We start from the raw sequence: 14,133 nt of genomic DNA on the forward strand, positions 1-14,133 counted from the left end.
ATTCGTCGGGCTTTTCCACGTTCGGGGAAAGTTATCGTGGAACCACTATAAAGACTTGATTTGAACTTCAACGAAGACAAAAAGGAGGGGAAGCGTCGACATCTGTAAGGCGGATATTATCAAGCCACGCTTTATTCAAGATCTTTTTGTTTTCTATCAACGGAAGAGAGCTTTGGACAGCGGTCGTACAGCCATAAGAGACGACGGACGAGAGTCTCGTGCAGCCGGGTCATTTCCCCAAGACTCGGGACACACACAGACACGAGACAGGTGTCCCCATCCCGGCCCGAGTTGGCACATACATACACGGGAAGGAAAACGGAAGCACGGAAGTTGTTTTCGGTTCTGTAAACAAAGTTTGGGGCTGATGACACGTAGGTTTTAGACACTACGCAACTTCGCCTGTTCATGCTGGGATCATGGAATATGTTTATTGAAAGTTTTGGAGGAAGGCGAGCAGGAAAAAAGGTTGGTTATCAACTTAGTGGCATCAATTCGGATAGTTGCGTTGTCACTTGTGTGATGCACCTCCATGGCGGGGACGAAAGGGGATTAGAGTGTTTGCTTCGGACTGGTTGGAGGTATGACAAGTTGGTTGTCAGTTGCTCCGGTGAACAGGCTTCGTTGGATACCTGGATGTTGTTGATTCAACGTGGCTGATTGTTTTGGTACGAGAGCGTGTGATGGTGACCCGAAAGAGGTCAGCGCGATCAAAAGTTATGAGGCAGCGAGGTCACAAAACAGAGTTGGAGAGTCTGAGATGAGGCAATTCCTTGTAGTTTCGACTTATACGAATAGGCAAGTCAATCTCGAGTTTCTAACTACTGGATGAGTATGATCAGAGCAATTAACTTTTGATTTGAGATAATCCTGAAAATAAAAAGTTGAGTCTGATACAGAAAAAAAGTCCCTTCAATAGGAATGCATTGTGCTGTGCAGCTTACACGATGACAGGCCGCAGGTCTCACATTGGATGCGCTCAATTGAGACCAGGTGAGACCCTGGGAGATGCGAGCGTCGAAAACCTGGGGATTGTCTAAGCCGAAAGGGCAGGCGGTGTGGCGTATTGAGAGCTTCGGCGCCACAATTCTGCCGTCGCGACGGAGCTGCACCTTGTGACGATGCCACTGCGGTCAATCTAGGAGCTTCAACTACAGCCGATTGAAGCCATTCGCAAGGTTCACAATCCCATTGCCACCGGTACATACGAATAGATTGAATAGAATTGAACGCAAGCAACGAAATGCTACTGCGAAACCTCCACACAGGCCACCGTTGACGAGCCCCTCCCTCGTCGCGCAACAAGCAGCCCTCTCCCCCCCTCCCCCACTAACACCATCACCACCAAGACGCTCTGCTCCCACGATGCCTCGCAATGCCGGCGCGGCACCCTCTCTACGCAAGGGACCCAACTGGTCCTCCCACCTCCGCCAGTTCAGCCGAAGTAGCCTCGAGCCGCCCTCCGCGACATCGTCCGTCGACTCGCCCCGATCTCCCGATACCGTCTCCAGTGCCTCGACCATCCGCGGCGACAACTCGTCTAGCTCCGTGAAACAGCGCCGCCTCGAGCGAAGATGTACCGTAGGCGTCAACGAGGGATACTCGCGCGACGAGGTGCTCCTGAGCCCGGAAGCGATCAAGGGCGATGTCAGACCCGGGAGCCTCGTGGCCATCACCGTGATCAAGACCGAGGGCGATAAGACTGCGACAAAGGACCATGCGACGGCGCGCGGCGGGAATGCTGCGAACAACACCGGTGCGGGAGCGGGACAAGGCGATACGGCGCCTGAGGGGGCGACGCTGGGGAAGAAGTACTTCTGCGTCGCAAAGGAGATGTCCAAGGAGCTCAAGAGCCGCTTGCCCAACGTCGACATCTACGTCGTCAAGCATATCGCAGATGCCTTTGGCATGAAGAAGGGCACGCAGGTACTCTTGACGCCGGTGGATGCTGACAACCCCGCGACGGCCGCCTCGCACGTCGAGCTCTCGTTCAAGGACCAGTACCTCTCGCGATCCGACATGTGGCGCCTGGCCATCGGCGAACTTACGGAGAGGACGGTCTACAAGGGCCAGTCGATACTGTTCATGGGCACGATAAAAGCGCAGGTCACGGCAGTATTCGTGGACGGGCGAAAGACGCACTCCGCCTTCTTCACGAGGAACACGAGGCCGATTTTCCGGAGCGAGTCGGCGCGGTACGTGCTGTTCATCCAGATGGCGCGGGAGATGTGGGATTTCGACTCGGAGGGGTCCGGCGAGATCCTCTTCAACAAGGTTGTCAACGGCTTCCTGCCGGCGCTGTTCAAGAAATGGGCCAAGCTCAAGGCCAAGCACCTCGTGAGCATCGTGCTCTTCGCGAGGGTGGAATACGATACGGGCCTGACGACGGAGCTGGCGAGCAGCACGCTGCATGGGGACTACTACACAGGCGTGCAAATATCGGGCGACCGCAGGCCGTACAAGGACTTTTACCGTGTCGTTGTCAGCGAGATGGCGAGCGGGGAGTGGACGACGATCCTCAACCAGCTGAAGCGCGAGTTCAACTTCTTCCGGCGGGACATTAGCCTGCATCACCAAAAGGCCAACAGCGCCTTCGTGCCGCTGGCCGAGGAGAATGGCGGCAAGGGCATCGCGTCCAACCGCGTCAAGGCTGAGTCGTCGCTGGCCATGTACGGCAACTTCCTGGAGGCCATCAACCTCGCCTCGTCACAGTTCGCGCACGACTATGTGGACCGCGACCTCATGCGGACGGGTATTTCAATTGTGGTCATCAGTCCCGGGCCCGGCGTCTTCGAGGTCGAGTACGAATCTCTGCGCCGGACCACCGAAGCCCTCGTCGGAAACGGCATCGGCATCGACCTCATTTGCGTGCCAAAGATGCCGCTCCACTCCGTCCCGCTCTTCCGGTACCGCAACCCGCAGACCTCGGAGGGCTCTCACGGCCTGTCGAGGTCGAGGTCCGTACGGAGCCGAGAGAGTACGCCGAAGCAGCAGGCCACGCCCATCATCGGCAGTTACCAGTCGATGGCCGAGTCGCTGTCACCGACGAAGGGACTAGAGCTCGCCCACCGCATTGACAGGCTTGCGAACCCGCAGGACGAGTGGTCGTATGCGGTGCCCCAATGGCTGCACGTCTCCTACTGGACCGGGACATCCGAAGAGGCGCTGTCGTATCAAGGCATCGCCCTCTCGGTGTCCGAGGACAAGGAGGGCCAGGAGAGCGAAGACTTTGCGATCCGCGCGAGGATGTATGATCTTCAGATGCGCAGCGTCTTGGAGACGAACGAGATCGAGACGACTCCGCTGCAGGCCGACCCGCTGTTCCCTGTGACGACAACCGAGTCTAAGAGCTCGCTACGGTCGCGGCTCAGCGGCACGGATGAGATCGCCATGATACCCTTGAAGCGCCACCAGGACACGCTCGTGGACCACGTGTACGGATTCCAAAAGTTCATGCCCGACAGGCTAGTGAAGCCCGGCGAGAAGTCGCTGTGGAAGCAGCTGCAGGAGTATGACGAGACCAGGGCGAGATTGCCGAGGTCGCGGCGGCCCGCACAAGCAAGAGCCTCGCGAGACCTAGAAGAGACGACGAGGCGGCAGCTGATGGAGGACGCGGGGCTGTTTGGGACGTCGCTACCCGAGAAGAAGATTGTGCCGAACCAGAGCCTCGCGGCCGTCACGGCGGGGCGCAAGTTATCGGTCAACATTGTCGATAGTGAAAAGGCGGAGATTGTAGCCGCTGCGAGGAAGGCTGCGAATCATCCCCCAGCGGCACCATCCGCGGGGGCGGCGGGGACATCATCTAATCAGACGTCGTCTTCCGCTTCCTCGTCGACGACACCCGATTCTCACAGCGTGGCGGGTAAGATGTCCGTGGCATCGCCCTCCAAGCCTCCCAGGTTCATGCGGCAGATCAGTCTCGGCCTGCGGGGCTTCGGCATCGCAGCGCCCAAGGTGGTTGCGGCGGAGGCGAGCTTCGAGACGGTCAAGGCGTCGACGGAGCAGAGCGTGACGAGCCCCACGATGCCGCTGGTCATGTCGACGATGCCGCGCCCGTCGTCACCGCAGGTCATCAAGCCGAGTATCTCGACGGCCATGTCCTCGTTCTCGCCGCAGCTGTTCCGGTCAGATTCGCGCGATACCCTCAAGGATCTACCCTCGACACCGAGCATACCAATCAACATGAAGTCCTCCTCGCGCCGGGGCGAAAGCTCGGTCGGCCATCAGCATAGATACGGGACCGTTCTGCCGTCGTCGTCGCTGGCGCGCAAGGATCATTTCCGGGAGGACCCCGACCAGAGGAACTCTCACGTGTTCAGGGCAGAGGAGGACAATCAGAAAATGTTCAATAGTAAGCTGCGCGCTGGTGCTATGCCCGAGCTACCGTCTACTTTATCACCGACCACAGCCATTTCGCCTTGGCTCACGGTGCTGAACCCGTCGAACCCGGACAGAAATAAGGTGGACGACACGGTGCTCTATAGCAGGTGGCAGCATGTTTTCCCCCGGACTTCGGAGATGAAGGTGATGAAGTGGAAGGCCCTGTGCTGTCCGGCCGCTGTGCCGCTCACGACTGAGTACTTTCCCTCAAAATCACAATTCGACACGGAGTATCAGAGACAGCCGTATGTCATTGCGCAGAACGCCGACGACGAGCTTACCGAGGAGCCGAAATCAAGAGAGGAGTTCCTGCGGGAACTGATCAGTCTCCGTTTCTCACAAGGGTTCCAAGTGGTCATTGGCCCGTCTGTCGCAAAAGCGTTTGGGCAGAGGCTGTTGCGGATTGCAGACATATTCTCACGCGACCAGGCGATGGAGGACGGCACGAGCATCTTCCTTTCGGTGGGTAACACGATCCACCAACTTTCGTGTGTTAATGGCACGGAGGTGGAGGTTAACATTTACATACGCAAACCGGCTGAGCTGACGGTTGGAAACTCCAATTCCGGCCCGCTGTACAGACCGGCGATCCGCACGTTGATGGAGAGCGGGTATCGGACGCAGGAGGTTGACATCTCGACGCCGAAACCAGAGAGGAACTGGAACTACATTGACTCGTATCTCGCGGGTCACCATGACGAGATGACGGAGAACCTGAGATTCTGGAGGACGCGGTTCGTGCTCATCCCCATGGTGTCGCGGTCGTCGGCGGTGCCTAGGAATCAAGCCGGCGACAACGCCGAGGAGGTGCGGTTAGAGGGTATCAGACGGCTTTCATTATCATGGCAAAAGTACCGGTACATCCCGCCGTTTGAGCGGAGATACCAGACGGCCAAGTCGAAGCGCGATCCCAACCCCTTGGACATTGTGTACAAGACGGAAGACCCGTCCGTCGTCATCGCGGCCGAGCTCGACAACTTACCGTTGGTGGAGGGCCTGGGCGAGAACCGCAAGGGACAGCTCATCACGAGCCGGGAGCACTTCCGCAAGTCCAATCTTAACCTCTCGGCGCTGGCCGAGGCGATCCAGCAGCCCGTCGAGAACGGCGGCGTCAAGCTGCAGAACCGGCGGTGGCATCTGCGGCTGCACTACAACTGCTTCATCGGCTCCGACATGACGACGTGGCTCATGGACAACTTTGAGGACCTGGACAGCCGCGAGGAGGCGGAGCAGCTGGGCAATATGCTCATGGTCAAGACGTACGACCGACCGTCGGACGAAAAGAAGGACCGCGGCGGGCTGTTTGAGCACGTTGAGCGCCGGCACGTGTTCAGGGACGGGCAGTACTTTTACACCATTGCCACCGAGTACGCGAAACCGCACCCTCCCGGCTGGTTCAACTCTCGCCGGGGCCGCGACGTCTCGGTGCCTTCGACGCCCATGTCGGAGAACGTCCCGCGCGACTCGCCGCGGCCGGGCATGATTTCCCGGCCGACGTCGATCAACGAGGAAAACTCGCCCATCTCGGGCGCCACCACCCCGACGGCGTACTCTGTCATGTTTAGCAACAAAAAGGTGCCCAAGGTCTGCCTCAGCAAAGTCATCAAATACGATGTGGACCACCGCAAGAGGTCGTACCGGCCCGAGCGCGTCGACCTGCACTACGACCGCCTCCACAACCCGGACAACTGCTACCACATCCGCATCGACTGGATGAACGTGACGGCGAAGCTGATCGAGGACGTGGTGGAGGGCTGGGCGCGCGAGGCGGCGACGTACGGCCTGCGGCTGGTCGAGGTGCCCATCAAGGAAGCGTGCTCCATCACGGAGGTGAACCCGTTTAGGAGGCCGTACCTCATCAAGCTTTCGGTGCCGCCGCCGAGCCAGCAGCCGGTGACGTACTACGAGCCCAACTCGTTCTCGCCGCAGACGGCGCCGGGGAAGCACTTTTATCAAAAGGTGCTGATGCGCAAGTTCGACTTCGTGCTCGACATGGAGGCGGCGTCGAATTTCCCGCGCGACGTCGAGGTGAGGTACTCGTGGGGCCGGCCAGATTTCAAGTATTCGCAGTATATCCACCGGTCCGGGGTGCTGCTGGCGGAGATCACGGACGAGGGGCATTTCCTTGTGCTGGCCAACCGGCTCTTTAGTAATCGGGCCTGGACGGCGCGGGATAAGGAGCTCAAGGATATGAGGGAGGCAAATAGCGGCGGCGGCGGCAGTGGTGGTGGTACGAATAATGTCGTTGAGCGTGGGGGCAAGATTATACCCGTGGGCTCGTACACGCCCTTTGGGATCCCGGAGCCAACGCCGATGAGCAGTCCGATGGTGAAGCCCGTCTTCTACGCCGGTGGCGGTGGCGGTGGTGTCGGTGGTGGGTCGCCTGCGGTGAGGGCCTCGGATATGAGAGCAAGCTCCAGCGCCTCTGGGGGTCCTCCTGGCGCGACAGCGTCATCAGCGGCAAACACAACAGCCGCGGTGGACCCGATCCCGATCCTCAAGGAGCTCGAGGCGTTTTGCAACGACGGGCCGGGCCTGGAGGCGTTCTACAAGGAGACGCTGGAGCGGGGGCCACCGCAGGCCATGACTACCCCCGGGGCGATGAGACCTACTGTCGTTGGGCTTGAGGCTGTGCCCGAGGCGAGTATTCCGATGTTGGGGCTTCCCGCGGGTGTCCTTGGGGATTTGCATTCTGGCGGCGGTGGTGGTTTGGGTAGTGGTGGGTTTGGAGGTGGGGGACCGGAAGGGCTTCGGGGGTTGCATATCGGTGGTGGGAGCCCGAGTCCCGGGCCGAGGAGCTTGATGAGTAGTCCGGCGGCGGGGATGCAGTTTCTGAGGAGGGCGAGTGTGCAGGATGGGCTTGGGTTGGGGGGTGGGGGGCCTAGGAGGGAGGTTAGGGAGCGGGAGAGGGAGAGGGAGTGATGATGGAAGAATACTACGAAAGTGAGAGTGGGAGAGGTAGTGCTGATATGATTGTGTGGATAGTGTATATTGGTGTTTTTCTGTGTAGATGATTATGAAGCTCATGAACATAGTACCAACGTTGATGCTGTGATCTTCACGATATCTGTCTCTATTTGCCTAATTGAGGGGTTTGCATGTTCTCTTGCATGACCATCGTTATGCTTGAGGGAGTCCATTGGCTCTGATCTCACTTTGAGAGTCGATTGCTGTGTAATCACTTTGCCGAAGTGGACGGTCATCATGTAAGTCATGCGACGTAGCTGGGCAAGGAGGCCACCCACTCACCAGCCACTTTCAGCGTCATGATCTCACCTAATGGCTTCTATGATGATCGATCTCTTATTCCACAGCACGATTCACAAAGACTCAGGGCTATAGAACATCATGATAGTACGCTCTTCGCCCCTTATGATATGATGAGCAGTATTGCTTCCGCATCAAGCGACGACCGTTTGCGCTGCTGATGTGTGGCTCAGCTGTGCAGACCAAAAACCTGGGATCTGGAATATGCAGGTGTAGCTGCGCCACGTTGAGGCGTCTGGTCGGAGAATAAATCGCCGGCTGGGTGGCGTCGAAAAGACGTCATGTGACCTTCGGGAAGCGGGAGATGGCTTGTCGGCAGCGCCAATTGACTTTCGGTACGGTCCAGGCGTGCCTTACCCCAGCCACACACCACTTCCCGTGCGGGTTGGTTCCGTACCGAGGTGTGGCTTTACGGGGGCTGTGAATATTTAATTTCGATACCGGGGCATTTCCCTTTGTGGGCGTGTAACGATTTCGAAATCGCGAATCGGTCAAGATTACGGATACAGAAGCAGAGAGTGGAAGATGCCGGAGGAGAGCGGTGGGCGCATAGTAAGCACACACTCCGGACACATAGGTCTCCAGGAGCCCCAAAGACTCGGATAGGTTTGGGATGGGGATGGGATCTACCTTTGGTCTGGAACCCGTCATTCTTGGTGTGGTGGGCGAGCGTGCCTGAATGAGGCAAAAGGTTAAGTGGCAGCTGGTGGTCCAGCTGTCCAACTGTCTGTTCCACCCCTTGTCACGGATGGGGTATTGGGAAAGTATGAGGTGGTTTTACCTGATTCGAAGCGGTGTTGCGGTCTGACTGTCAGACAGTCCCGAGTGAGTCTGCTCGGTACGGAGGTAGAAGGAAGAAAGGTGTGGCTGGCCTGTGGAACGATTTGAGTTGAGTGCTGAGTGCAGGTGGCTGATGTCATTGTGCGCCCCACCCACCGCACTCAAAGTCTGAATGGATTTGACCTGACGACGATGCGACTCAGCGAGTGATTCTATTGTATGCAGGCGAACTTCATCTACTTTGTCTTGAACCGCCTTCTAGTTTGATTCGAGAAAAGTGCCAGACTGACGAAAGACAACGACGGGTAGACTGACGAATATGAAGAAGCAATAGCCAAGACGATGCGATCGACTGGTGACCGCCTTGGCAAGTCTTGTGTTCTGGTGCTTGGCAAAAATGGGGCTTGGCAGAAGCTTGTTTTGGGCGCGCACTTGGTGCTGTCGTGTCTTGTTTTGCTGTGCAGGGTAGGATTGGAGGATCGGGGAGAGACTCGAGAGGCGTGGCGTCGGCTTGGCACGTCACCGGGGTTGTGACGACATCAACGACGTCCTGAAGATGTGTCTGAATGCTGTTTGGATGGTTTGTTTGTGATGGCTCAATTGGACGGATTTCATCCGCAGGGAGTTTATTCGATGAAATGGCCATAAACACTGACGGGGTATTAGGTACCCTAAGGTAAGGTAGTGTAAATGGCAAGGGAAGTGGGAGAAATTGAAAAAGGCACCGAGGAAAGGGGGGCCATAATTGGCAGGGACGGGACCCGTTGCCCCGCTTTACAGACGTGAAAGGGGAGTTGGGGGAAGTCACTCATCAAGCAGTTGCACTTGCCATTCATCACCTTCTACTTGGCACTGGGAAAGAGTGAAATGCAGAAGAAAGCTGCCATTTGCTTGGCGCCTGCTTTGTCTCTCAATTCCTTCCTTTCGTAACGTGGAGGATAAGGTATTCGTGGCATCGGGCAGGGACGATGAGGGAGAAATGTTCAAATCCAATGAGAATGGAAGGTGTCGATTCAGGGAAATTAGCGTCTGCGCATCGGTGGATGGCTGCAATCAACGGCGCTTCCCTACTATTGGTACCTTATTGCTGTGGTCACTGGTCACTACCTTACCTTAGGTGAGGGAGGTGGTGCATGTGCAAACAAAATAAGGTAAGGTTAGGTAGGACACACTAGGTACTGCGTACACAGCTGGATCTGACGTAGGGCCTGCCACTGTGAAACGCCCCCAGCCCATTCAACGCCATTCTCTCATCTCCCGTTTCTCACTCGTCTCTCCTCCCGCCTCTCATTGAGTACGGAGTATGGTTAATGTTGTGGTCGCCATGGGACCGTGACGATTTTCATCTTAGTGCCACCCAGGGGCCAAGAACTAGCTAAAGCTCCCTCGCTCCCCTTTCTTCTCTTCCAAATCATCCCTCGTCCTTCTCACCTCTCATCTCTCACACCTTCTTCACCCTCACCACCGAGTCTCACACCTCGACCATCAAACATAAACTCTGAGAGCTCAGCCATCAACCGTCCCATCTCGAGCTGACTAAGGTCATCCGACAACCGAGTCAAGACTCAAGGGACCTTACAGATATTCGTACACGACTCGCACTCGTACCCTCCAGCTCTGCTTCCCACTTTTCCGAGAGGAAAAAAACACCTGCACTGCCTCACCTAGTTGCATATACGCTACTCCAGTCGACACACCCGCCGTTGCGCAAGGCCCAAACCAGACACCTCGCGCTCGCGGCCACTTGTTCACCTTTCCTTCGCCGCCGTCACACCGCCGACCGACAGCGCAGTACCTTACCTCACACAGCCCGGCCGAGCCCAGTCGTTGTCGTCAGTTAGGCTCTCCCTCTCTCTGCAGTGCTGCACCGTTATTCTCCATAGCGGCGGCAACCGGTCTTGGCTTGCGCGTCTTCTCTACGGTTACAAGTGATTGGCTTGGCAGATTTTGCAGTTCCCTTCACCTTTGACCCAAAGTACCGACCGTCTATCGGACTGGACCCGTCTCATCTCCGGCACCCCGGCCCCCAGACGCGGAAGACTTGCCAAGGAGGCCTCTCTCCCGCGCCACAGTTGATCATCTAATTCCAAAGCTCAAAGCTCTCATCTGCGCCATAAGAGAGAACAACAACAACGATATCATTGTCGACATCTTCTCTCATCCAGCATTTCAATATTGACATACCCATCCAACCAACGAGGAATCCCGGAACAAGGCCACTACAAGAACCCCGACTCACAGCTCGGTTCGCGTTTCGTCTCAACATCTGGGCGCTGATCTGAAGCGATCTGATCTTTGCCACAAAAAGCACAAGCCCAAGCACTCCACCAACACCCAAGTCACCAACACACCACCTTTACCTTACGAATACATTCGTATCCACCATCCGAATAGCCGTCGTCACCTCCAGGCGCGGCACGGCACAGCATGAACACCTGTGAGTACCTTTCTTCCCTTATTACCTAAGTCTTTACTTTTGAGCCAAAAGACCGAAATCCCATTCATTACCCGCCTACCCCCGTCCCCTATCCCCCATCTTGCCCCTAGTCACCGTTGCATTCGTCTTTCTTGGCAGGACAGCGGATTACCAGAGCCCAAAGGAACATTCGCAAAACACATTACACACTCTCACTCCGTTTCCAATATCACCGCTCTGTTAATTTGTTTCCCTTCTCGACGGAGTGTTGTTTTGTTGTTTCTATCCCTCCGCCCCTTACCTTCAATTCCTCTCCCTTTCCACTCGCAGGTGGGAGACTATCTTCTAGACTACCACTCTAGTCTCATCCCTCTCCCACCAATTGCCTGTGCAACCGCCGGGAGCCAAGTGTGACCTCGAGCAGTTGTCACTCATCCACACCACTATCTACCCCCGTTCCCTCCGTCGCCTCCACAAAATCATTCCCACCTGCACTCCACACAGCTAGTTTCACGTCATTACCCTATTTCACTTAACGAACCATTCCCCTTGACCATCCCTCACCTCACCTATCCAATTTGTTTCCTGCCTCACCTTTCCACCCGTCAATCACAAAGCGCCAGCGCTCAGCCCGCTCTAAACACATAACTGACCATGCCGTCACTCATCGGCTCAGTCAACCACTTCGATATCAAACGCAAAGCTCACGGCCTCAGCCGCCGGAGTCAGGAGCAAACATGGAACCCATTCCGTCACGTATCATGGGAGAACCAACCGGGTAAACGATCCACCTGGGACGGCGCCAATCTTGAGGCACAGCGCGAGGTGCCCGCGGAAGAGAGGGAAACCGACGAGGCGATACATCACGTTCAGAGCGAGCCCGTACCCAGAGATTCCGAGACAGTACGCAACAGTTTGGGCAAGGAGACGAGATCAGGAACAGGAAGCGGCAGCGGCGACACAATGTTTGAGAACAAGCCCGAGGACGGTGGAGTAAGGAATCGAAAGACGGAAAACGCACAAGGCGAGGATCTGCCGCAAGATGAGGAGGAGAGGCCCAAAGCCAAGAAGCAGAAGTCCGGTCTGATTCGACACGTCCAGCCGAAAACGCCATTCACCGTCGCCAACCAGCTCCAGAGAACCCTGCTCAGCTCATATATCAACATTTTGATCTTGGCAGCACCCGCCGGTATCGCCATCAGCTACGTCTCCTCTGTCAACAAGATTGCCGTATTCGTCGTCAACTTCATCGCCATTATCCCATTGGCAGCCATGCTGGGTTTTGCAACCGAAGAAATCGCACTGAGGACGGGTGAGACATTGGGCGGTCTTCTCAACGCAACTTTCGGAAACGCCGTCGAACTCATTGTCGCCATTCTCGCCTTGGCCGAAGGAAAGGTCCTCATTGTGCAGACGTCGCTCATTGGTTCCATTCTCTCCAACCTGTTGCTCGTTATGGGCTTCTGTTTCTTCTTTGGCGGAATCAACCGACCCGAGCAATACTTCAACACCACCGTCGCCCAGACCGCCGCCTCACTCTTGGCTCTCGCTGTTGCCTCCGTCATTGTTCCCACCGTATTCGACAAGAACGACGGCACCGACAACACCGTCCACGTCGCCGCTCTCTCTCGTGGGACAGCCGTCATTTTGCTCATTATCTACGCCTCGTACCTGTTCTTCCAGCTCAAGACCCACAATGCCGTCTTCAACGAGGAGTCGCAAAAGGTCGCCGCCAAGCCCTGGAGCCGCGGCGGCTTGAAGGAGGGCGCTCTCGCTCGCGGATTGGCCGGCACTGGAGCGCGCATGGCTCAGACCGGTGTCCGCGGAGAGAGTGAGAACGAGAGGCAGGAGCTGAGCCGCATGATGATGCAACGCCACGAGGAAGAGGAGGACGAAGAGGAGGAGCCCCAGTTGCACTTCTTGGTCGCCGTCGGCACTCTCACCGGAGCCACCGTTCTCATCGCCTTCTGCGCCGAAGCCATGGTCAGCTCCATCGACTACGTCACCAAGGAGGGCGGTATCAGCGAGGAGTTTGTCGGTCTCATTCTCTTGCCTATTGTCGGTAACGCCGCCGAGCACGCCACTGCTGTCACTGTCGCTATCAAGGACAAGATGGATCTCGCTATTGGTGTCGCTGTCGGTTCGAGTATGCAGGTTGCGCTGTTCCTGATTCCCTTGTTGATCATCATCGGCTGGGGTATGGGCAACGACGCCATGACGCTCAGCTTCGACCTCTTCCAGGTTGCTGTTCTGTTCGTCGCTGTTCTTCTGGTCAACTACCTGATTGCCGATGGCAAGAGCCATTGGCTCGAGGGGCTGCAGCTCATTTGTCTGTATGCCATTATCGCAACATGCTCATGGTGTAAGTCACTCTGTCTACGGAATTCACTACGAAAACAAATACTAACGCGAACGAACAGGGTACCCCGCCACTGGTGTTGCCGGCTAAGCCAACCAACTCTCCTGTTACGACCATTTCTCATTTCATCAAAACTTTGTTCGAGCGTGTGTGCCAATTTTTCTATTCATATAATGTCTTGTTTTTTATTCAAGAAGGGTCGCCTTTTCTTGATGTGTACATATAGGACCAAACGTGCGGGATTCCTTGGAGGAACTGTACATTGAACCCGCCCCTTTTGGGTATTTACCGAGACTACGGGCTTTGCGAGCCACGGAGGAGAGGGGGATATACGTGTGTGCGAGTGAAGGAAAGAGAGTAATGAGACGAGAGTGAAGTACATGAGTCTATCGGCATGTATATGCTGCCAGATGGAGAGTACTCGAAAAGAAATAACAAACAAGTTCAAGCCTACATGCTCTGACCAGAACGTTTCTATGTTGATCCCGTGCCAATCCGTCATTGAGGTAGGAGGTAGATGAGACCAATGATTATGAAGAAAAGTTCCAACAATTTGGGCACTGTTCCATTGGCTGGTAAAGACCAGCCGTTTGGCAGCTTGTCCGACATGAGTTTCTTATGTTTGGCGGAACCTGCCATCCTGAGTTGGACCTCAATCAGCCGGTGGGATGATGTCGATATTTGGTACAGTCATCCACGCCAGACGGGTAGTAGATCTCTAATGTATCGAGCCCGGTACGATCATCCCGCCTGCATGTTTTCCAAGATTAACGAGGAATGCCCTGGTCAGGTTTGACTGCGGAAGTATGCAGCTCTCACCCCTTCCCTCCCTCCCCACTTGCAAATTCAAATTCAGTTAGAATCAATTGCTGTGATCTATAGACTGTGACAACTTAAGTTGAAGTCAACTACTAGATCGGCTCTCCATCTA

At 56.0% G+C, this 14,133-nt stretch overlaps 2 protein-coding genes across 2 annotated transcripts; both read left to right on the forward strand.

Annotated features, from left to right (window-relative positions):
• Window positions 1-1,338: 1,338 nt before the first annotated feature.
• Window positions 1,339-7,302, forward strand: HER10_EVM0005571 (domain found in Dishevelled; the record flags this gene model as incomplete). The annotated part of the gene is made up of 1 exon (XM_035475181.1): window positions 1,339-7,302. The coding sequence occupies exon 1, from the start codon at window positions 1,366-1,368 to the stop codon at window positions 7,300-7,302; it is 5,937 nt and encodes a 1,978-aa protein (XP_035331481.1). The 5' UTR covers window positions 1,339-1,365.
• A 2,429-nt stretch (window positions 7,303-9,731) lies between these two features.
• HER10_EVM0013151 (calcium/proton exchanger) lies at window positions 9,732-13,656 on the forward strand. The gene is made up of 2 exons (XM_035483207.1): window positions 9,732-13,205; window positions 13,264-13,656. The coding sequence occupies exons 1-2, from the start codon at window positions 11,498-11,500 to the stop codon at window positions 13,290-13,292; spliced, it is 1,737 nt and encodes a 578-aa protein (XP_035331968.1). The 5' UTR covers window positions 9,732-11,497; the 3' UTR covers window positions 13,293-13,656.
• The last annotated feature ends 477 nt before the right edge of the window (window positions 13,657-14,133 follow it).

The sequence above is a fragment of the Colletotrichum scovillei genome (genome assembly GCF_011075155.1).
Source record: "Colletotrichum scovillei strain TJNH1 chromosome Unknown Contig00007, whole genome shotgun sequence".
NCBI classification, from domain to species: domain Eukaryota; kingdom Fungi; phylum Ascomycota; class Sordariomycetes; order Glomerellales; family Glomerellaceae; genus Colletotrichum; species Colletotrichum scovillei.